Genomic DNA, 21,417 nt, shown 5'->3' with positions numbered 1-21,417 from the left:
GAAGTGATAACGTTTGGAAACGTGGAATTTTATTTTCATTAAAAAAAGGAAAAAAAAAACCAAATCCAACAAATAAAAGGCAGCCATCGCAGCCACCACAGCCGACAGGCGGCAGGCGGCGCCGCGGGGGGAGCAGCATGCTTCTAACGGGGGGGCAGCTTTAGATCCAGAACCATGAAGGGGTTGAGGAAGAAAGCAGTCGGCACGGTACCGTTGAACTTGGTTTTAATGTTTCTCCACAAACGGTGAAAAAGACTAAAGTACAGACGAGGAAGAACCGAGAATGTTGCGGCCAACGTTATAAATATGGAATTATAAATTTAAAACGGTTTTTTTTTTTGTGTTTTTTTTTCTTTTTTTCCTGCTTTTAAAAAATAAATCTGGTATCGGATGCGGCTGCCCGGGCGGTGCCTTCAGTAGGGCCGGTCTCTGCGCTCCTGGCGGTGCTCCCCCCTGTAAGCACACAGCTGTCACTCAGTGCCGCATCCCAACAGCCCCCAGCCCCGCTCTGCGGCCCCCCATCAGCTCCCCCCCCCCTCCCCGGCTCCCCACATACTTGTCCATCTTCCCCGGGCCTCCGCGCCTTCCGCCTCTGCCTCCTCCTCCCATCTGGTCCATAAGCGGGCCGGGCGGACCCCCGGGGCCGCCTCCTCGCCGTCCCCCTCCTCCGTAGCCGCCTCGATCCATTCCCCGGCCGCCTCTGAATCCGCCTCTGTCTCCGCCGCGGCCGCCTCGAAACATCCCCCCGGGGCCGCCGCGCTCCATCATCCCGCCGCCCCGGCTGCCCCTCATTCCTCCGGGGCCGCCCCGACCGCGGTCACCACCTGAGGGAGAGGGGAACCTTCAGAGCGGGGACAGCCGCACTGCGACGCTGCCTCCTTAAGCGCACCGCGGGGGGACGCGCTGTGCTGTAGGAGGGGAGCTGCGGGGGGCGGTGGGACCCCGCGGACAGAGAAGGGGGGAACCCGGCGGCCGGTGGATGGCAGGAAAAGTGCAGGGCTGGGAAACGCGGGGCTCACCCAGAGGGCAGAGCTGCGGAGCACGGAGCTCATACAGCGCTCCGGGGAAGAGACTGCAGAGCCGCGGGGAAGCAGCTCAGCAGCTCGTAAGAGTGGGTAAGTGTGTGTGTGTGGGGGGCAGAGCAGTCCCTGCCTCCATCTCACAGCGCAGAGGGATGGCTGCCGCTCCTCAGCATCCACACAGCCCTCATGGCACTGAACTGCCAGCGCCGCCAACCCAGCCCCGCCATGAACTCGGCAACACGTACCTGGAGGGGGAAAAGGGGGCGGGAGAAACCCTTCTGGTTTAGGAGCCTTGCACTGATTGCACTCTGTTCTCCAGGCGAAGTTCTGGTTTCCACACCCCCTAGGTACAACAGAGCATCATCAAGGAGCAGGAACGCACTGCTGGTTGGTAACGGCCAGCAATGCTGCACGGCCACCATGGAACACACATGTGCAGTGGGGGGGGATGCTGGGACATGGAGCACGGTGAGCAGCCCAGCTCCACATTCCGGGTGGGGGAAAGGAGCTCCCCAAAGGCCCAGCAGGTTGTTAGCAGAAAGGCCAGTGCCTCAGCCAGCACAACCCCCTGTGCTGAGATGTTCCTGTGCAGGGGGTACTTACGGGTTGGGGCACTGCCAGTCCCCGGCGCGGTGCTGCACGCTGCCTCCAGAGGGGTTTCCCCTGGATCCCCGTGGTCCTCTGGAGGAGAAGCCTCCCCTGTCGCCTCCTCTGCCTCCCATCCGGCCCATGGGACCGCTCGGCCCACCGGGCCCCCCTGGGCCTCCAGGCCCCCCAGGACCTGCAAGGAGAGCCCCGTTAACACCGCTGGGCAGCAGCTGCAGGTGGAGGATGCTGCGCTGCAGGCCGAGCCCCTCGGGGGCTGAGGGAAGCAGACGTTACCTCCGCGGAGAGGGGGAGGCATCCCGCGCTGATCCCGGGGCGGCATCCCGCCCCTCATGCTGTTCATCGGGCCCTTCTTCCGCGTGAGGCTGACTTTGAGCTTGCTGCCCTGGAAGTCCTTCCCTAGGAGGAACACAAAGGCAAGAGCCTCATTTTGTGCTGGGGGCTTCTACATAGAGCCCGGTACCACACACATGTTCCAAGGGCGCACACACGTGCATGGAGTCCATAATCCATGGAGCAGAAGGGCAATCCCAAAACATCACACCCCACACTCACCATCGAACCATTCCACTGCTGTTTTGGCAGTGGATGGGTCATCGTAAGAGACCGTGGCATCTCCTTTCGGTTTGCCAGTTTCTTTGTCGATGTAGAGGTGTATCATAGGCTGCCCAGTCCTCTTGTTCATCTAGCAGGACATCAAAGCATTTATTAACACCCAGTGGGAGTTCTCCCCCCTGTTCTGCTTTTGATCTGAGGTAACACTTCCACTTAGCAACTCCATGGCAAGAGAAAGGGCCCTCTGGCTCACCACGCCAACAACCTCCCCATGACAACCAAAAGCAGGAACTGGCCCAGCAGCCTCTCCTGCAGGCTCTGCTGAGTGCAGGAATGGAGCTGCAGCCTCCCCACATCCTCCTCCTCTCTCCCCACCCCCCTGCTCTCAAGCTGTCACACATCCCACCCGCAGCAGATCCACAGAGGGACGCTTCCCAAGTCTGTAAGCACTGCTGCTTCTGCACGGCTGATGGAGGTGCACGGAGGGACAAAGCCTGCTGGGTTCTTTTGGGGAGCTTGTGCTACAGGGCAGCTCCAGGCTGTGCTGATCTCACTGCCCATCGGAGCTGCCCAGCTCCACAGAAGGGGCTGAACGGGACAGCTGGCAGGGAGGAGGCAGCCAGCTCCCTCCTCTGTGCTCTGCCCTTGGAGGTGAATGGGAGCTCACCTGCACACACATGTTCCTCTCACCTTGACAACCCCGCACTGTTTGAAGAAGTCTGCCAGATCCTCCAGGGTCACGTTATCATTGAGTCCCTGCACATACACTGAGCTGTTGTCCGAGTCCTCATCCAGGTCCATAGGTGGGCCTAGGAGACAAATCTCAGCATCAGGCAGTGGGAAGAGGCAGATCCAGCAGCGCAGCACTGCTGGCACGTCACCCCGCAGCCAGCTGCAGCTTCTCTCAATGAGCGCATTTATGAAGCGACGTGGAACTGAGGCACTCCAGGAAACCCCAGGCAGAGAGCAGTGCTAAGGGCTGAGCTCCCTGCTGCAGAGCCACCCAGCACAGCCAGGGCACCTGGCTGTAACGCGAGACCTCTGCAATGGGGCACGAGTGAGACCTGAAGGCACAACGTGCCCCTGCATCCTTCAGGTCCTGCACACGGATGCTCACCCTCCTGCTGCTATAATTCCCTCTTAGGCTGATGGGGAACTACCGAACGTGTCTGTGCAGGAGGAAGCACGGGGACACAGGTGGGGGTGGCACAGGCTGCCCAGAGAGGTGGTGGGTGGTGCTCCATCCCTGCAGACAGCCACAGGGCAGGGGATGGGGCTGTGAGAGCTGATGGAGCTGCGGGTGTCCCTGTTTGTTGCAGGGGGCGGTTGGGTAAGACGGCCGTTAAGGGCCCCTTCCAACTCAAACCGTTCTATGATCTTATAAGGAGGAAGGAGACTGCTGGACAAGTGCCTACAAGCTCCAGACTGCTGCAGCCTGGGACGTGCTTTCTGCTGCTCCAGGCAGCCACACAGCAGCTCCTTGGCAAGAGCCCCCAGCTCCACGGAGAAGCACAAGCATCTCACAAACACGTGTGGGCTCCCACCAGTCCAAACGCTCTGATGAATCAGGAATAGAGAATCAGACGAAACCGCCCCCAAAGCGACTGCAAACAGCAGAGCACCTCTGTACTCGGGTTATGGGAGGGAGAGATACAGGGCAACATCTTCTGTGAGCTGAGATGGGCACAGAAATCTCCACGCCACCAGCCTGGGAGGGGTCTGAGCAGTGACAATTACCTAAGTCAAGGTCTGGTCCTTCCTCCATGTGTCCTGCCAGTCGGGAGAGAACCATAAGAAGCAGTGTTAGTGCAGGCCCTGCGGGCTGAAGGAGCGACACACACATCACTATCTACTTATAACCACCATTCGATGGCGCTGGTTAAACTCCAACTGACCCGCACTGCAAAATCACCAGCAATGCACCTCTACTTGGCGACCGGTTCGCTGTTCTTAGCAGCCTTTCCATCCATTAACCACTATTGCGTGGGGTTGGTTGTTTTGTTTTAATGCTTTACCAGGCCAATCCGTTTTAAAGTTGGTTAATCCAAAAGTTACTTAAGAATTATCAAATCCAAACCATATTTCTTTTCCCCAATATTACAGAAGTGGTTTCTCAATGCTTCCATATCACCCTGTGTCCTGTAACCGCGTACCCCTGGGCATGGCCGGCTCTACCCATTACAGTCTTGTTGCATACGTCATTTTTAACCGCTTAAAACTAAGACAAATTACACTTTATTTTGTTCTACGAACTGACTGCAATTGGTTTGATTTTTAATTATTATTATTTATTATTATTATTATTCTTTTTTTTTTTTTTTTTCCGTTAAACACTATCCATTGTAATGCTCAAAAACTTACCACCAGGCTTATTGAAGCCACCTCGCTCTCCAGCGCTGCTGGGGGGATAAACGAAGAAATGAAGGCCTTTCCCTTTACAAAGCCAGTACCGCTCTGAGCCTCTGCGGCTCACAGGGAAGAAGGGCACTGGCTAAACATCTCCAAACAATGCATCTGTCTCTCTCTCTCTCTCATCTCGTCACTATGCCTTTCTTCAGGGCAGCTCGCTCAAATTTCCTTTACATACACAACCTCGCTTGTCTGGTTCTAGACACCACTTTGCTGTCCGTACCCTTCCATTACTTGGTATTGGTATTAGCAGTGCAATACTTGGCGAAAAATAAAACAAACCGCCAAACAAAACTGACACCCATCTCTGAGCGTCGCACATCGATCCCTGAGAGCCAGGGCTGCCCGCCGGGCGCTCCCTCCCTGCGGCGTGTACACAAAGCGCACCCTCAGCCTGCCGGGACCCTGACATTAACAGTTCAAAAGGGAGGAGACGGCCACACGCGATGCCTACAACACAGTTCCGATGACATTCCCGCTCCAACCTCGCTATCAAGCCATACATTCAGGTCGCTACTGAACTTAACAAGTCTCTGAGGAGGAGAACTTACAGCGTACAGCGAGGGCTCCAAGGCCTGGGGTGCAGCTTTGTGGGCACAGACCGGGACGCCAATCTGAGCACGCGCCAATGGCAGCTCGTGGCTTTTGGCAAAAGCTCTGCCTGAAGCTTTCGCTCACAAGTGCAGCTTAATTGGGAAAGGCCACCCCGAGAGCGTTTGGGTGTTTCTGCCTTTATTTTTGGGGGCTGGTTTTTTGTTTTTTGGAAAGGCAAAAGCTGTTTGGAAGGAGACGAGCAGAGGAGGGAGAGCACCACTATTTTCTAGCAAGTATTGCACCTCTAATACTGGAAAAAAGAGAAAAGTTGTCAATACACATTTCAAGCCGTAGCATGCAGCTCTGCCTCCTCTGGTTAAAGTACACACCGTTTACGTCACGCCTCTCTTTTTAAACATATACGTTTTACACTTTTTGGTTATGTTTAATGTTACACAATTCTAAAGTAGTATACCTCCTCTGGTTTTATTACCAAACAACAAGTATTCAGTTACCAAAGTTACAGAAGGATTCCATTTATACAACGAATACATTTGGTTAAAGAAAATAATATTCTATGTATATTTTTCCTCTCCATATGGACACCGTGTCTAGTCCCACTTTTCATTATGCTGCCGGCTGAGTACTGAGTACGGGTACTTTTTAAGTACTGAAGTGTATACAAGGCTCTCACTTTGTAACCTGTAGCATATAAATGCGACAAAGCATGTTAAAAAGTTTCCATGTTTAACAGCCAATGAAAATATCAAATAACCGAGTCAATGAAAAAGGGCACGTTAATAACATCGAGCTCCTTACCTGCTGGAGACACTGAAATCCATCATCACAGCATCATTAGGAGGGCCGAGTTCCCCTCCCTGCCCCTTGGTGCTCACAGGAAGGCCACCTTTTCCATGGACAGCACAAAGTCCATAAAGCAGGCGGCCCTCTCTTATGCTTCAGTCAGGTGGGAATCACTGACGTACGTAATTTAACACTGGGTTACGGTGTGAAATCAGAGGTGACAGATGTTTGGCGTGACACGCTCCAGAGGGGCTACCAATTTTGAGATGTGATGATAGGCATTTCAGGTGTCTACGTCTACTTTAAACCGTTAGAGATAAATACATCACGGGTGAAATCTTTATGCAGAACCACGGAACTCTGTTCCACTCCAGCCAATTCAAGCCAGGCGCACCCCAACACGAGCGAGGCTTTTCCTTCTGTTTCCACATACTGGTGGTTGATTTCTCCGATAAAGATTTCATCCCACTTCATTCTGGCAGAGCTATGCAGAATGGGACTGCACCAACAGCCCTACGTGTTGCCTACCAGTGAGAAGCTGCAGCTCCACCTGCCCTGCCAACATGAGGGCTGGCACTCTGCATCCCGTCACATCCAGTGAGCACCTAGGGGCACTCTGCATAGCTCTGCACTGCGGTGTGAGGGGATGGAACACACACAAAGCTACGTTTTCCTTCCTTTACGAGCCTCTGGGATCAGTCCTCCTTCCTCACCTTTATGAAAACAAACATCGCAGACGGGGAGACCAACTGCTGACCTGAAGACACAGGTTTACCAAACCAGATTTTGCCATCAGTTAAAATGGCCAAACTGGTTTAGACCACCTGAAAGCTCCAATTGGGGAGCAGTCCTGGAACCCAAGCCAGAGCTTTATACAGTCTCGGGGTCACTCTTCACACTCCAGCCAAGCTCCAAGTGTTCTGACACTCAGAGCCCCGGCTTCGACAGCAGCAATCTGCCCCACGCATACACTTATATGTAGCTCCGCATGCTACTGCTAATGACATGAGGCTTCTACTGGTACATACCTGACTTGTCAAGTTCCCCCACTAGTGGGTGAGGCACAAGTGAGTGACTCCTGGACCTGGCAGAAGGTTTGTGTGTGTTCAATCCAAAGTTACTGTTAAACCCCACAGAGGACTACACCTCTGCATGACCACGAAGGGAGCTGAAAGTTCCAGGTTTAGCAATACCCCCTGATTGCCCCCAGCCCAACCAGCTGCAGGACAAAAGAAAAACCATACATCCTGCCCCTACTTCCCCTCAGGTAATATTTCCATGGATAAGAAGCAACAGTGCTGCAGAAATGTTATCCATGGAAGTACAGCTGGGAATGTCAACCTTTCAGTCCCTTCTTTCCATTTTCAGATCCTATGGGTAAAACAGAATTAGGTAAAAGGAGAAAAGATTTGCTCTTACCCCATTCCACCGCGTCCTCCTCCCCGCCCACCTCTGCTCATGCCTCCGCGCTCATATCCCCCTCTTCCCCTGCCCCGGTTATCAGGGCCGCTCATATTCCGGTTCTCTCCTGGGCCTGAAAAACCTCCAGATTCCTGTCCGTACACATTCATGCTGCTGGGATGGTCCTGGCGGAATGAGCCTGAAGAAGAGAGCAATAAAAACATCACAAGGCTGCAGACAGGAGTGGGTCCTGTCCCCTTTCTCACTGCCTTCAAGTGCTGGAATATGGGCAGTACTGCATGGAAGTCGCTTGCTAGAGTGCTTACAGGCACGGCGTTATTTAGGGGGAGATGTGTTGTCTTCTGTCTGCAGAATTAGATCTGAAGTCAGGCCCCTCCAGTCTGACCACTGCACAACGGCCACTGGGTTGCTTACACTGAGCATTGCCCAGCCCAGCCACAATGGTACACTGCATTTCTGTGTTTCACAACAACCCACCTACCTCCAGCACACTGAGGGGAGCACGGCAGTGCTCTACTGAACCAGCCCATCTGTTTTGCAGTGAGGAGGGGCAGAACTCAACTACACTACTCTTTCAGATCCTTCAGACACAAACAAAGCAGTGCCAGGACTCCTTCAGAGGCAGCTCACTCAGGAGTGATGGAGCAAAACCTCTCCCACAGCAATGCCACAGCTCGAAGCACACTCACTCTGCTGGCCGTAGCTGCTGCTCTGTTGGCTGTACTGGCTTGGGGGCTGGCTGTAGGATCCGGTCTGGGGTGGATAACTCGTTGGGGGCGGCTGCTGCGCGTAGCTGCTCTGCTGCCCATAGCTAGTCTGCTGGCTGTAGGTGTTCTGCTGCCCGTAGTTGCTCTGCTGGGAATAAGTGCTCTGATCGTAACTGCTCGGCTGCGTGGAGGAATAGCTGGAAGACAAAAGCATTTTCAAGATGGGAAGATAAGCCAATTCTCTTGGACACGTGCATCAGGCTGCAGGAGTGGCTCATGCAAGAAAGTAATGCAATTATAAGGCGTATGTGCTATCGCAAACCACTTACAAAGCTGAAGTCATCCAACAGAGGCTGCCCTGACAGCGGGAAGAAAAATAAAGCTACAAGCAAAGTCAACGTGACCATCTGCAGTATACCTCTGGGAAAGAGGCTGAAGTGCCAGGGTAAAATCAGTGGCAATGCAGCTCGCAGGCTCCCTTCTGCCTCACCTCTGAAATATTTTTAGCTGACAGACAATAAAACTGTTCATCCTCATAGAACTCAACCTCTGAAACTTTCAAAATGTACATTCCAGGACTTAGCATCAACACACTGAGGACACCTGAGGGGAGAGGTAAGCCCCTTCTGAAAACTGTGTGCAAGGAGGCAGCTAAAGGCCACTTTCACACTTCATACTTCAGAGATTCTCCATCCTTTACTGGACGCAGCAGGGAATGTTACAACCAAGGATGAGGAATAGGCTGAGGTGCTCAATGCCTTCTTTACTTGTGTCTTTAATAGAGCAGTAATCCTCAAGGTATCACTACAGGCATGGCACAGAGTGGCTGGAAAGCTGTGTGGAAGAAAAGGATTTGGGATTGTCAGTCAACAGCCAGCTGAATGTGAGCTGCACCTCAAGTACTGTGCTCAGTTTTGGGCCTCTTACTAGAATAAAGACATTGAGGCCCTGGAGTGTGTCCAGAGAAGAGCAACGGAGTGGTGAGGGGTCTGGAGCACAGTTCTGTGGGGAGTGGCTGAAGGAAATGGGGTGGGCCAGCCTGGAGAAGAGGAGACTCTAGCAATAGAATCATAGAACTGCCTGAGTTGGAAGGAACCTTTAAAGGATACCTAGTCAAAACTGCCCTGTACTGAACAGTGACAACTACAGCCTGATTAGGTGCTTAGAGCCCCATTTCCCTGACCTCAGGTGTCCGCCCCATGGGACGGGGGCACCACAACCTCTCCAAGCAACCTATGTCAGTCCTTCAGTATCTAACAGTAAAAACCTTTTTTCTTATATCCAATCTAAATCTCCCCTCTTTTAGTTTGAAACCACTTCCTCTTGTCCTATCATCACAGACCCTGCTAAAAAGTCTGTCCCTTTTTTCTTATGCTCCCCCCCCCCCCCCCCCCTCACCCCATCTTTAAAAACTGAAAGGCTTTCAGGTCTCCCTGGAGGTTCAAGCTGGATATTAGGAAACATTTCTTCTCTGGAAGATGGTGATTCATTGGCACAGGCTGCCCAGAGAGGTGGTGGAGTCACCATCCCTGGAGGTGTTCCAGAACTGTGGAGATGCGGTACTGAGGGACGTGGTTTAGTGGTCATGGTGGTGATAGACTGACAGTTGGACCCTATGATCATAGAGGTCTTTTTCAACCTTAACGGTGCCATGATTTTACGATCCAACCCTTGCCTTATCTCCATAGACATAGTACAACTCCAATCAGAACCACACCTCCCTCCTCCCAGGATACTAAACCTCTTTCTACACTCATTCTCCTAAAAACCCTTGAGAAAAAAAATCCTTTTGCCCCAGTTAACCTCAAAGTTCACATGACAGCTGCAAAAGGCTTCGCTTTCTGAAAGAATTACCTGGTAGGAGGATAGGAGGGAGGTGCAGTAACCGGCTGCATCGGGTAGCTGGCAGGCACCTGGGGGTAGCTGTAGTTGCTCTGCCCATACCCTAGGCTGGGTTGGCTGTAGCCTGTTGTACTTGATGGTGGCTGGCTGGTCTCTGCTGGTTTGCTGCCATCTTGGGGTCTGAAATTAATAATGAACAATAAGGAGACACAAGAACAGACCTCTGCAGGTGGAAGCACCAGAGCTGTACAGATTCCCTGTGGCAGGACAGGTACTTTCTACGGGAAGGGTTATAAACCAGCTCATCAGTGCTGGTCACTCAATAGCAGCTAGCACACACATGCTGAGCACTAAACATTTTACCCATTGCCACCAAGAAACAACATCCTGAACTGAGAGCACTTGGAGAGCACCACAGCTTCTGTTTGCCAGCTGCATTATGAAACCTACAAGCGAGGGCTTCAGACTTTGGCTCTAGGAACAGAAGATGTGAAACTGCCAGGAAAGTCGGTCAGCAGCACTGCCCCTCTGCTCTGTTTTGCACAATGCTTGTAAACGATTAGCTCCAAAGCACCGAGAAATGCTGCCAGTTAAAGGCACCATTGTTTGGTTTAGAAGCCAGTGCAAGCAGATATTGCCCCAAATACCTTATCTGATGAAAGGGAGAGGATGTTTAGCATTAACTCCCAAGACCAGAAAATAAAAGAGAACTCTTTGCATGCAGTTTGCATGTCCCCTTCCTTTTAGATTAGTCCCCTTCTGCTTAGAATTTCAGTGTTTATCAGAGCTAAATGAAAAAAAGAACTGAACTACTTTTGTTGTACAAGCTGGGAAGAATATTCAAAATGACACCGCGATTCATACTTCAGTGTAATCTGAGAGACACAGCCAGGGCTGTGTCATGCTCTGGCCTTGTTATTCAGGAGCAGTTACTGCAAACATCAGGCAAATGAATAAAGCAGTTTTAACTAGCTCCTAAGTTTCCATTCCACGTACTAAAGCCGTAATATCTTGAGCAAACAATTAAGTTGAACATGCTACTGACACGAGAGATTTAAAAAGGAAGTTGTCTTCAGCATGTGCAGCCACTTAAGAAACCACAGGGCACAGCATCATCCTAAGCACCCCGTGACTCAAGCAGACTGGTCCATTTTCTAGTCCAGATCATGAGTCAAGTGCCCATTTGTGCTGCTTGGTTGCTCTCTCTATTTCCCTGCAGCAGCGCTGACTCACTGTGCCAGAACAGAAGCACCTACACAGCTTCTTCCAGCTCTGAAAACGTTGTGGGATCAGCTGCAGCAAGAGCAAAGCTTAAGTGTAACAGGCAGAGAAAAAATGGAAGCAAAACCAGCAGGCCTCATTTCAGCTGGTGGTGCCTTCAGGCAGGTCAGCAGAACAACATACAGCCTCAGAAGAAAACAGATGCACACGTTACCTCGGGGGAATGGCCGCAGGTGGCTGCTGCCCATAGGCTGGGTAGGCAGGCTGGGTGCCATAGGCGGATGGTGCTGCGTAGGAAGCCTGGGTGGTGGTAACCGTGGCGGTGCTGGTGTCGTAGGCGGCTGTGCCGTACCCCTGGACGGGCTGACTGTACGCTGGGGGGGCAGTCGGGGCCGTGTAACCTGCAACAGACCACAGCTTCATCACCAGACTAGCACGGCCACCTCGCTAGAGATGCCTCGCTATATACCATTCCTGCTCGTGGTGTATCAGAGCTCACAAACAGCACTGCTGCAGAAACCTCACAGGTGGCCTGAGTGTGCCTAACGAACCCACGGCATCCCTTCACCTCCCTTGGAAAGTCCCCACCCTGGGAAACCTCAGCCTGCCCCAGAGATGCCCTCTCCATCCCCAGCGCACACCCCGAGGAGCTTTCTGGAAGCCAGCCTGCCACCAGCATCCAAGGACTGTTTGTTCACAGCACCTGAGGCTCCCAGCTAATGCAGCGCAGCAGGGCAGACTGAGGCTCTCAGTGCCTTCTTTTGTCCAGTGGGCTCCACAAAGCTCCTCCTGGCCTTACAGTCAAAGAAATGCCATTAATCGGAAAAGCACAGACCCATCCTGGCAGCTTTTTTGAGAAGCGAAAGCACAAAAGTGCAGCAGGCAGACAGAGAATTCTTTCTGAGCCTTTTGTAAGCATTACTTAAAACAGCAATTCCAGAAACTGAAGGAAAGCACTTTACATTTGCTTTAGCTTTAAAGAAAGGTCAGGAGCTGCCCCGTGTGTTGGTTTTTAAGACGTTTTATGCACCCCTCGCTTTGCTCACAATTTCTGGCTGCTTCAGCTCTAAAGCTCAGAGCTCACACATTTATTTCTGAACAGTTTCACAACAACATCTCCAATCCCAAACCAGCTCCACTGAGATCAGCGTTCCCAGCAGCTGTTGCTAGGTAATTCAGCTGACCATTTGGCTTGTCAACAAAGATGAACAACAAACCAAGCATTACCACAGTGGCTTTTTTATAGTTACGGACCACGCAAGCTGGTTTTCCAATTATGAAACAAAGATTTGCACCAAAAGCTACCAATTAAAGATTTTGTTAGCAGAAACTCGCTTACTGAAGGATAAAAACATCAATTGCTACAAAGCAGCCAACCGGTTTCAGTCTTATTGATCTTAATAGCATCAATTAATGTAACGGCTTCTCCATCACGCAGTGTTTCTTGTTAAACACAGGACACTCGTGACCTACTCACAGCACAGCACCTCGGGCAAACTTTTTGATTCCTCCCTTTCCAAAATGAAAGCACTTCCAGCAGAACGAAGCATGTGTCCCTCCTGAGGAACCACCTCACTGTGCTCTGCAGGAAACCTGCTGGGAAATCAGGGTTCTCAAACCAGAAAGTGAGAAGGAGAAGCGGGTGCAACAAACAAAACCAAGCTGCAGCACCCTGCCCTGTGCGTTACTCCTGAGCTTCCCGGTTGGTCCCAACATGCTGCCAAGGGGCTCAGAGTAGGAAGAAGTCTTTCCTCCATCTGTAAGTGCCAGTCCCCAAGCTGTTCCCTGTGCCTGCTGCTCTGCATGCTTATCACACCACCGCCCTCCTGAACGCTGTGGAGCGGCTTCCCCATCGTGCTCCTGCCAAGTTGGGAGCAAGGAAACTCCTTTCCCACCAGGAGACAGGGGCAGGAATCGCTGGCAGGCAGCTTTCTTGGTTGTTGAGCTGTGCCTGGCTGCCCAGAGGTTCTGTGCGAAGCAAAGCCCTGCTCTGAATGTTACTGGAGGGGGGGACTGAGGTGAATTTGAACAGCATTGAACGAGTGTAGCTTTTAGTTGCCTCCGACAAAACCGAACAGTTCAAACACTTTGATGTGAGCCACCACAGTGCTTCCACAGTACACAGCTAAGAAATCCTTACTTTAAGTGGCTGAAGCCTAACCACTAACTAAAAAAAACCCCTGCTGTTTGCAGTACGGTCTGACACGTGTGCTACTGAAACCACAGCCCTGAGCCCAGCCCTGGGGAGCAGCACACAGAGGCAGCCATCCTCCAGAAAGGGGCCCTCACGGTGCCACCATGGGCAGCGCTGCCTTTTTGCATCATCTGTGTGGGTTTGCCAACAGCGGGCTCCGCACAGGCAGCAGAATAAAAAGGAGGAGAAAATCATCCTGAATTTTAATGCTTCAGCTTTGGATGGAGCATTTCCCTTGTGCAGGCAGCTCGGCAGGAAGCGTTTGCACCAGAGAAAGAAAAGGCGGTGATTTAACATCCCGCTGGCCTGAATTTTCACTTCAGCCACTTAGTTTAAATGCTTGGAAAACCCTCAAGAGCTGTACTTTCGAGGGGGCCATTTACACAACATCATTTCTCCCTCCTCCTCCCAGCAGTCAGCAACACAAATGGCAAATCTACAGAACAGATAAAGGGGAACGGGAGAACTCCAATAACCCGCTTTAAGAAGTGCAGTTGCAGGGCTCAGTTTCCTCTCAAATCTTCCATGCCTATGAGCAAAACCCTTATTGAAGTCCAGGAATTCTTCACCGGGAGGGGAAGCTTTTAGGATTAGGTCCTCAGAGAACAGCAACTCAAAACTGCAGTCAAAGCAGCTCATTCTGAACTAAGCAGGCCCCAGGCCAGCTAGCAGCAGTTTTCAGAGCTCCCTCCTCATTGAAGCGGTGCTAGAAACTCCCCACAGGGTCCTGGTGCCCAAGGGAAGCCGACTCCTGCTTGGCACAGATGCCTCCCAGCAGAGGTCCAGAGAAGGGGAAGCAGGGGCTGGCTCAGTCTGCTTCGTTTTGGTGTATCAGGTTATTGGGGTAGACAACACAGCTAAGGGAATATTTACTTCCAATTCTGAGCGGCGGGAGCTGGTTATCTTGACAGAGCTGTTCCCACTTTGCTACTTAAAGTACATTTAGACTAGGAGATTTGAAATCATATTTTCATCCCCAAATGATGATGTTAGAAAGCCAATAACCGTAGCAGATGCAGCTGTTTATTTACTCTCGCAATTCATGCTTACATCTTGCAGTGATTAAAGAGCAACCCACGACCACAGACTTGATGGTGCCGATTAATCCCCTTATTCACTTGCTGCTGGGAGCTGCAGAGCAGCCTGCAGGCTCTGACCCTGAGGACAAGAGGACTCCAAGTCACCTTCTGCAGCCACAGGAGGAAAGAGGAAGGTGAGGGGGCTGCAGAGGTCCCAGCCCCAGCCTGAGACATGGTCCCAACAGGCTGTGTCTGCACTGTGCTGGAATTTCTCCATCTTAAAAAAAATAATAATACACTGTTAAGACAAAAAAGTCCATTTGCTTTCAGCTAACTGGAGAACTGCAGTAATTCTCTGCTGTGAAAAGGCGATGAGAAAAATAAACTGAAACTCAAACGCAAGCACAGCTCATCTTTTAGGGCAACAGGATCTGTGCCCCAGGCAGCACCACAGGCTCTAGTTTGGATGAGAAGCCAGAACTGGTGTTCAGCAGAGGCAGTGATGGACAGACAGGCCTTCAGCACCATCAGCCTCATTTGCACTGCTCCGGCTCCTGGAGGAGAGGCAGGTAGAGGAAGAATAAACACAACCTGGCACTCTGCCTCGAGAGCAACACCGACAGCTCTGCCACAGACAAGAGCTGCACGGGTTGAGGCAAATCACACTTGAAGGCCTGAAAAAAAAACCTTTCATTTGACCACTTCCTGAGTTCTCTTTTATTTTCTTAGATGAAAAGAAACCAAAGTGTTTTGCCTAAAAAGCAGCCGTGCAGAAGAGATGCTGGCATTATTATTAATCCAGGAAATACACTCCTGGAGAACAAGCACAAACACAACCCTTGCAGGAATGGAGTCAGCAGGAAGGACTGAGGGACTCCAACATTCCCCCCCAAAAATCTGGGAAGTCCACAAAACAATTTCTCTGCCTATTTATATGCACAGCTTGTTAAAGAGAAGGAGAAATCTGGCAGATAACTGGCTAGAGTATTACTCCTTGTTCTGCAGGATACCTACCAGGCAGAGATTCTCCTCACCCGCGTAGCTTAAGTGCTATGTAACCGGACACACTATAGGACAGTGCTTTCCCTCTGTCTCTTCCTTGGAAGCATTCCCCAGCAGCTCCTGTGGCCAGGTACCCACAGACACACTGCCTGCCTGTTCTGGTATTGCCACGCTTCAGGAAATACTTAACAAGGCTGCCACTCTGAGAGACATTTGCAACCAAGGATGAATCTGCAGAAAACGGCACCCAAAGCACTGCTTGAAGGAAAATTAGTTCTCTTTTTCAAAGTCTCCTGAGATTTTAAGGCAAATATATCAAAAGTGAATGATGTCTCAATAGTTTCTTTCAGATGTTAAGACATTCGTATGTACAAAACTTCAGTTCAAAGAGCACATGTTGAAGTAGTGGACAGAGCACTTATGAGCACGTGGAGTACGCATCCACACTGTAAGTCCAAAGACATCACATGAAACATGCAGAGATGGTGGTCAGGTGGTCTAACCATGCTGTTTACCCTTTAGGGAATAGTAAAACAATGGTGTTATATTCACCTGAAACATCTCAGCATGCCTGTCCTGAGTGCTTAGGAAGCTTCTTCCACAATATACACCATCCAGACTTTTAAAAGCTGCTCATTACAGAGATGTGGAGATTGCAGACAGCACTGCAGCTTAGCACACTCTTAGTGTACACGCTGTGATGGTGCAAGGTTTTGGTGCTAAAGGCAAGGGACACCTAAAGGGTTAACACTGCAAGTTTAGACAGGATGAGATGGCATTTTCCATGCAAGAGTGAGCAGGATAGTCAAACCTGTACTGGTCCCTTCTACTGTGGGAAGCACAAGACAAAAAGTAGAGGGTACACTATCAGAACAGGCATACATCACTTTCACCGATTTGATTTTCAGGCAGGGGGGTGCTCAGGACATGGACTCTGCGGGCTCAAGAGCAGCCAAAACAAGCGCTCGTGAGGAGCGCTGCTGTGCAGCTTGTGTTTGCTGTGCTCTTTTTTAGTGCAGCCCATTCTGCAGCCATGCTTAGCACTGCAGCATGAACCAGCCCCCAAAAGGCTCTCTGAAAAAAATGAACTGGCTGCATTTACTTGCCCACCCGCACCTTGGCATCATTTGAACCTGCAGGCTCTCAAGGAAGAAAGCCCTTCCCACAACAGTGTCCTGAGCCCAAGTCCTTCCCCAGCATCAATCAGGCCCCATAGCTCTTACCAGTGGGGGGCTGCCCGTAGGACGTCGCATACGCAGTCTGCCCATACGTTGCAGTTGTCTGAGGCTGTGTGTAGCTGGCATCAGTGGGCTGTCCATAAGTTCCATAGCTCTGCTGCCCATAGGTCTGCTCCAAAGATGACAGAGATTTAATTTGTGAGCAGAAACGACTCGCACGTGTCTCACAGATACACACAGATTGTTTTGGTGCTGTACACAGACTGGGGGGATCTGTGTTACCTGGTTTACTGAAAGCAATCTGAGTCAAGCCAAGGCTACTCTGAAAGATTGGGCGCTACTGCAAATTTCAGTTCAGATCTGTAATGAAGTTACAAATGCAATTTTTCAATGCCAGGACCGGAGGAGCAGCCTCTTACACATCCACAAAACATGTGTGCTCTATGTAAAGAGGGACAGGACAGCATCCAGCTCCTTGTTTCTGCCCAGGCACAGAGGAACATTTGCAGGTGTCTCCTGAGGGCTAACCTGCAACGCAGAGCTGGGGCTATCCAGAGTGCAGAGCAGCATGAAGCAAGATGTCAGCTACTTCTACTGGCATTCACCAGAAGAAATCTATTTAAGCTTTCAGTGAAGTTATTTTGAATACTCGTCACATCCACCAGCCAACATTTGTCAAGAACAGTTTATGTGGGCACCTGAGGATGGGTTCAGCAGGAGCCACGCTACTCCTGCCCCAGCACCTTGGCACTGAGCAAAGGATCAGCTCTCACCCCACCCCCTGCCCCAAGTCCAGCCAAAAGGAGTGCTTGTGCTGCTGCCCTGCTCAGCCCTGATTTCAGCTCTGCAAAGCAACTCTTTTGCTGCAGCAGGCCATGTGGGGAGACTAGATTAGTACAGAGCTGCTGATGCTGTGGTTTTGCCAGCTTAAGAGCCCACAGCCCACTGTCAGTCAGCCTGAACCTCGGGCACCAGCCAGCTGCCAACAGCTGTGTGCTCAGCAGTTGGGTTTGGGGGGAAAGTCTAGTTAGAGCTCAAGCAGCACTAAGACAAGCCTCCTCAGCGTCCAGAATTTCAGAGATATCCACTGGCTTCTGGGAATAAAATGCCTTTTGGGATCTAAGCCTGCGTAACTTGTGAGCCAGCCTCCCTGGCACACAAGCAGTACAGACCTTAATGAAGAGAAAAACTTTGATCAGACTGAATTTTCTACTACCCATGGAAGCTCCGTGCACCCAGAGGCGTGAGATGCTGCAAACCTCATGTGGCAACTTGTCTGCTGCTGAGTATGAGCTGTTAGCCTTGCACTAAAGGATGCTGAAGCCTCCTGTTCTTATATCTGCCAGGCTGCCTACACCTTCTGTGTAACCTGTGCTTTCAACAGCAGTTCTTGCAATTCTTCTCAACATATTTATTGAAAATGAAAAGTATTGTCGTTTTCATTTCAATTGACCCAGATGCCAAGACTGAACCTCTGCTCCTCCTGTAACAGTGATGCTTTTGCAGAGGTATCTGCATGGCCTTGCCTGCCACAAGCTGGCAGTTGTGGGCAGCAGCACAAAGCCCAGTTAGCTCTGCTCTGTAATGCTCCAGCACAACAGCTTTTGTGTGCAGAATACAGACATGCTTTTGGGTGGCAGGATCTTCCTTTGGAAAAAAAAACACTGTCTAGAGGTGCTGGGGAAAGTCAACCAAGCTGACTTCAAAAAACCACACTCGTATTTTGCTTATAACTGTGGTTTTGGTAACTTGGATTCTAAGGATTAAAAAAAAAAAAAAAGGCATAATTCATCTTTGAAAGATCACCAGCAGTTTGCAGTTTAGCCAACTAACAACACTAATAGCTTCAGCTACAACAGCTCCATGAAAAAGGAAGAAATCCATCCTCTCCTTGTAACTTTTCCAAGTGCTGCCATCAAACAAATGGCAATTTCCCCTTTCTTTTGCTCCTTTTTCAGGTTTCTCTCTCCCACACCACCAAGTAAAACACCCACTGACATGTAAGTGTCAAACGTACACCAAGAATTAGGCTTTTATAATCCTCTTGGCAACAACTGGGATATATTAACAAGGAAGAGAATGTGGAAGCTCCCGGACATCAAGGCAGTTTCACTTTAAGCACGCAGCACAGGCTGTGTGGGAAGCTACAAGACAGCTCCTAATGACAGGTTTTGATGCTGCTCAGAATTTTTCAGGGCTCAGAAATGGCTGCTGGGATCCCAGGAAGGGTCCGAATCCCCTCCTATGCTTTACCTGCGTGGTCTGTGCGTATCCTTGGGCTGGCTGTGGTGCGTACGCGCTGTAGCTGCAAAATGAATTTAAAGATGTTTATGATGCATTCCAGTACTTGTGCAATACAGATATCACACAACAGCTTTTACAGCCAAAAGCTTTCTGTTCAAGTGTTAAAGCAGCACATAATCCAAAGGAAAACCAAAGGGTTTGCAAAGCATACCTGAACTAAGACTAAATCACAATTACCGCACACTTACATCACAGCTTTTTATGATAAAAGGCCATAATGCTACTTACCCCTGCTGAGCTGCAGCTTGGCTATAGGTGCTATAATCTACAAGAAAAGAAAAACAAAAACAGAAAGGTTGACAAAGACTTAACAAAATTAACAGTGTGGGAGCACAGCAGCTGGAATTTCCTCCAGCAACTTGAAAGAACTGCTATAAACCCCTGGAAATCTCGTTTCAAAAGAGCAAGGTAAATGCATTTTCTCAGCCTGTTTAAAGGAAACAAAACCTCTCTTCCCTTTATTGTTTCTGCTGTCTGCAGCAGCAACTTTGATCTCAAATGACCCCGCTTTAATTTAACTGCCATTTTGGATAGCACCCAAGGGGACTGGTAGTGGGGTTTGGAACAAAAGTAATGTGGGGGCTGACACTTACAAAACCCCCTGTTTCAAAGGGCCAGGTTGCAAGCCCTTGGGTCTGTAAGAAACACAGCGCTTCAACTATTTAACTCTCAAGGACACAAACGCATCACTGGAAAGTTCTCTTTTCCTTAGGAGGGATCGAGACCAGCAGCTGGCAGCAATTCCTTCCCCCAAGCCCCAGCCCATGCCAATACTGAGATTTAGAGCAAAACTGAAATCCAGAAAATCCAACCAAGAAAAAAAAACCCTCTCCTGAACTGGCTTGCTGCTAGGGATGGAAAATGCATGCACACAGCAATTACCAGGCTATATTTGACATGATTACAGCTCCTACGGGCACGCTTTCCCTCCAAGCCACCAAGTGTTTCCAGTTCCCACCTAGAGCAAATGGCAGCAATGAATCCATCCCTAAGTCCAAACCTTTCCTGGAACACTCCTCCAGCTCTCCCAGGACCGGAAAGGTCCCAAGGCCAGAAGATCAAGAACAGGTTCAGACTTTTGCTCATAGCATCCTGAGCTGGACTTAGAAACAAACGTGAGCAGAGCTCTGCTCAGAGCCAGGCAGCCCCACACAGAAAAGGGTTCTGGCCTTTCTGCTGCCACCACACCTTGTGTTGAACTGGTCTCTATTGAAAAAAATGAGGAGTGTGAGTTTGGAGAGCATGCATGAAGACGACCTACAGCCCTCGATTCTACCTAGAGCACAACATCACTACCCTGCGACCACTGCAGGTGATGGAGCACCAGGAATCACGTTAAAAATACCGTTTTCATCCACCACAAGCTTTTCATAAGATCACAGAATAGGTCGGAAGGAGCCTTCAATACCACCCAACGGGCTGGTTGTCCCCACCAGCTCAAGCTGCCCATCCCTGGCCTGGAGCAGGCCTGTGGATGGGGCACACACAGCTCCGTGCGGCCTGAGCCAGCGCCTCACCTCTCCTCTCAATAAAGGATTCCTTCCTAACGCCTCACCTAATTCTCCCCTATTGGAGTTCAAATCCCTCCCCCCGTCCTGTCGCTATTAGCGCCCGGATCCACCCGCACGCAGCCCTGACCACTGTGCTCACCCACCCGCCCGCGGTGAGGCCCGGGCTGCGCTACACGCGGACAGAAGCCACGCAGCGTTTCCTGACGGCCACAAACCCGTCCGGCCGAGCGCCGGGCCGGGCCCAACGAGCACAGCCCGAACAGCGCGCGGCGATCGCGGCGATCCCACGCACCGCAACAACGCGCTGCCAACCCCAGCGCTGCCACAGCTCCGCGCCCAGCCGCTCCTGCTCCCAGCCCCGGCCCTAAAGCACCGCACGGCACGGCACGGCACAGCACGGCACCGCACCGCATCCCGGCTCCCGCCAGGCCCGGCCGCACCGCCGCAACGCTGAGGGCCCAACGCCCCCCCTCAGCTCGGGGTGCCCTCAGGCCCAGGCGCCGAACAGCGGCTAAAGGAGGCGGCAGGGCCGAGTTGGGCCCGGCCCGCAGCCCCGCGGGCCGCCCACCACGCCGGGCCCTCCCCTCCGAGCCCGGTGCCCGCGCTCCCCCCGCCCCGTGGGACGCACTGATCCGCGACGCCCGGCGCGGCGCCGCTCACCCGTCGACGCCATTTTCTCTTCTTCCTCCTCCGCGCTCCCAACGTCCGGCCGCCGCGGCCGCCCCGCGCTGCGCATGCGCCGCCCCGCCCGGCGGGACGCACCACTACGGCCAAGCGGCGGGGGGGGAGGTGCGGAGAGAGGCCGTGACTCGGGCTCGGCGACGGGGGGCGCTGCGGTGGGCGGAGCTTGGGGCTGTCCCCCCGCGCTGAGCAGCGGGTGGTGCGGCCCGCCGCCGTTACGGAGCGACGAGCAAGGGAGGCGCGAGGGGAGAGGCGGGGCTTCGTCGGGGGCGTGGCCAAGGGGGGCGTGGTTAGTGTGACGTCACGTCAGTTGGCGGGATGTGGGGTGCAGCCGTGTCGCGCGTGGTGTCCCATAGGTGTCATAGAATCGCATGGGTGTCCCCCCCTCGGTGCCACTCACCCGCGT

The 21,417-nt window shown here is 51.7% G+C and overlaps 1 protein-coding gene across 6 annotated transcripts; it reads right to left on the bottom strand.

Moving 5' to 3' along the window:
• Positions 1-7: 7 nt before the first annotated feature.
• Positions 8-21,100, bottom strand: EWSR1 (EWS RNA binding protein 1). 6 transcript variants are annotated; one of them, XM_072350820.1, is made up of 18 exons: positions 20,991-21,100; positions 19,048-19,084; positions 18,769-18,820; positions 16,561-16,684; positions 16,149-16,166; positions 11,337-11,523; positions 9,914-10,081; positions 8,042-8,256; positions 7,350-7,530; positions 4,545-4,582; positions 3,921-3,953; positions 2,874-2,992; positions 2,184-2,313; positions 1,905-2,027; positions 1,626-1,803; positions 1,268-1,365; positions 557-824; positions 8-453 (listed from the first exon to the last, which is right to left on the bottom strand). In XM_072350820.1, the coding sequence occupies exons 1-18, from the start codon at positions 21,064-21,066 to the stop codon at positions 414-416; spliced, it is 2,085 nt and encodes a 694-aa protein (XP_072206921.1). In that variant the 5' UTR covers positions 21,067-21,100; the 3' UTR covers positions 8-413. The 6 variants fall into 6 exon arrangements, with proteins under 6 accessions (XP_072206921.1, XP_072206922.1, XP_072206923.1 ...); XM_072350821.1 differs by having other exon boundaries at positions 4,545-4,579; XM_072350822.1 differs by having other exon boundaries at positions 16,149-16,163.
• Between the last annotated feature and the right edge of the window lie 317 nt (positions 21,101-21,417).

This window comes from Excalfactoria chinensis, chromosome 16 (assembly GCF_039878825.1).
Source record: "Excalfactoria chinensis isolate bCotChi1 chromosome 16, bCotChi1.hap2, whole genome shotgun sequence".
NCBI classification, from domain to species: Eukaryota; Metazoa; Chordata; class Aves; order Galliformes; family Phasianidae; genus Excalfactoria; species Excalfactoria chinensis.
Note: the sequence above shows the minus strand (reverse complement) of the source record. Positions and strands in the feature narration are given on the sequence as shown.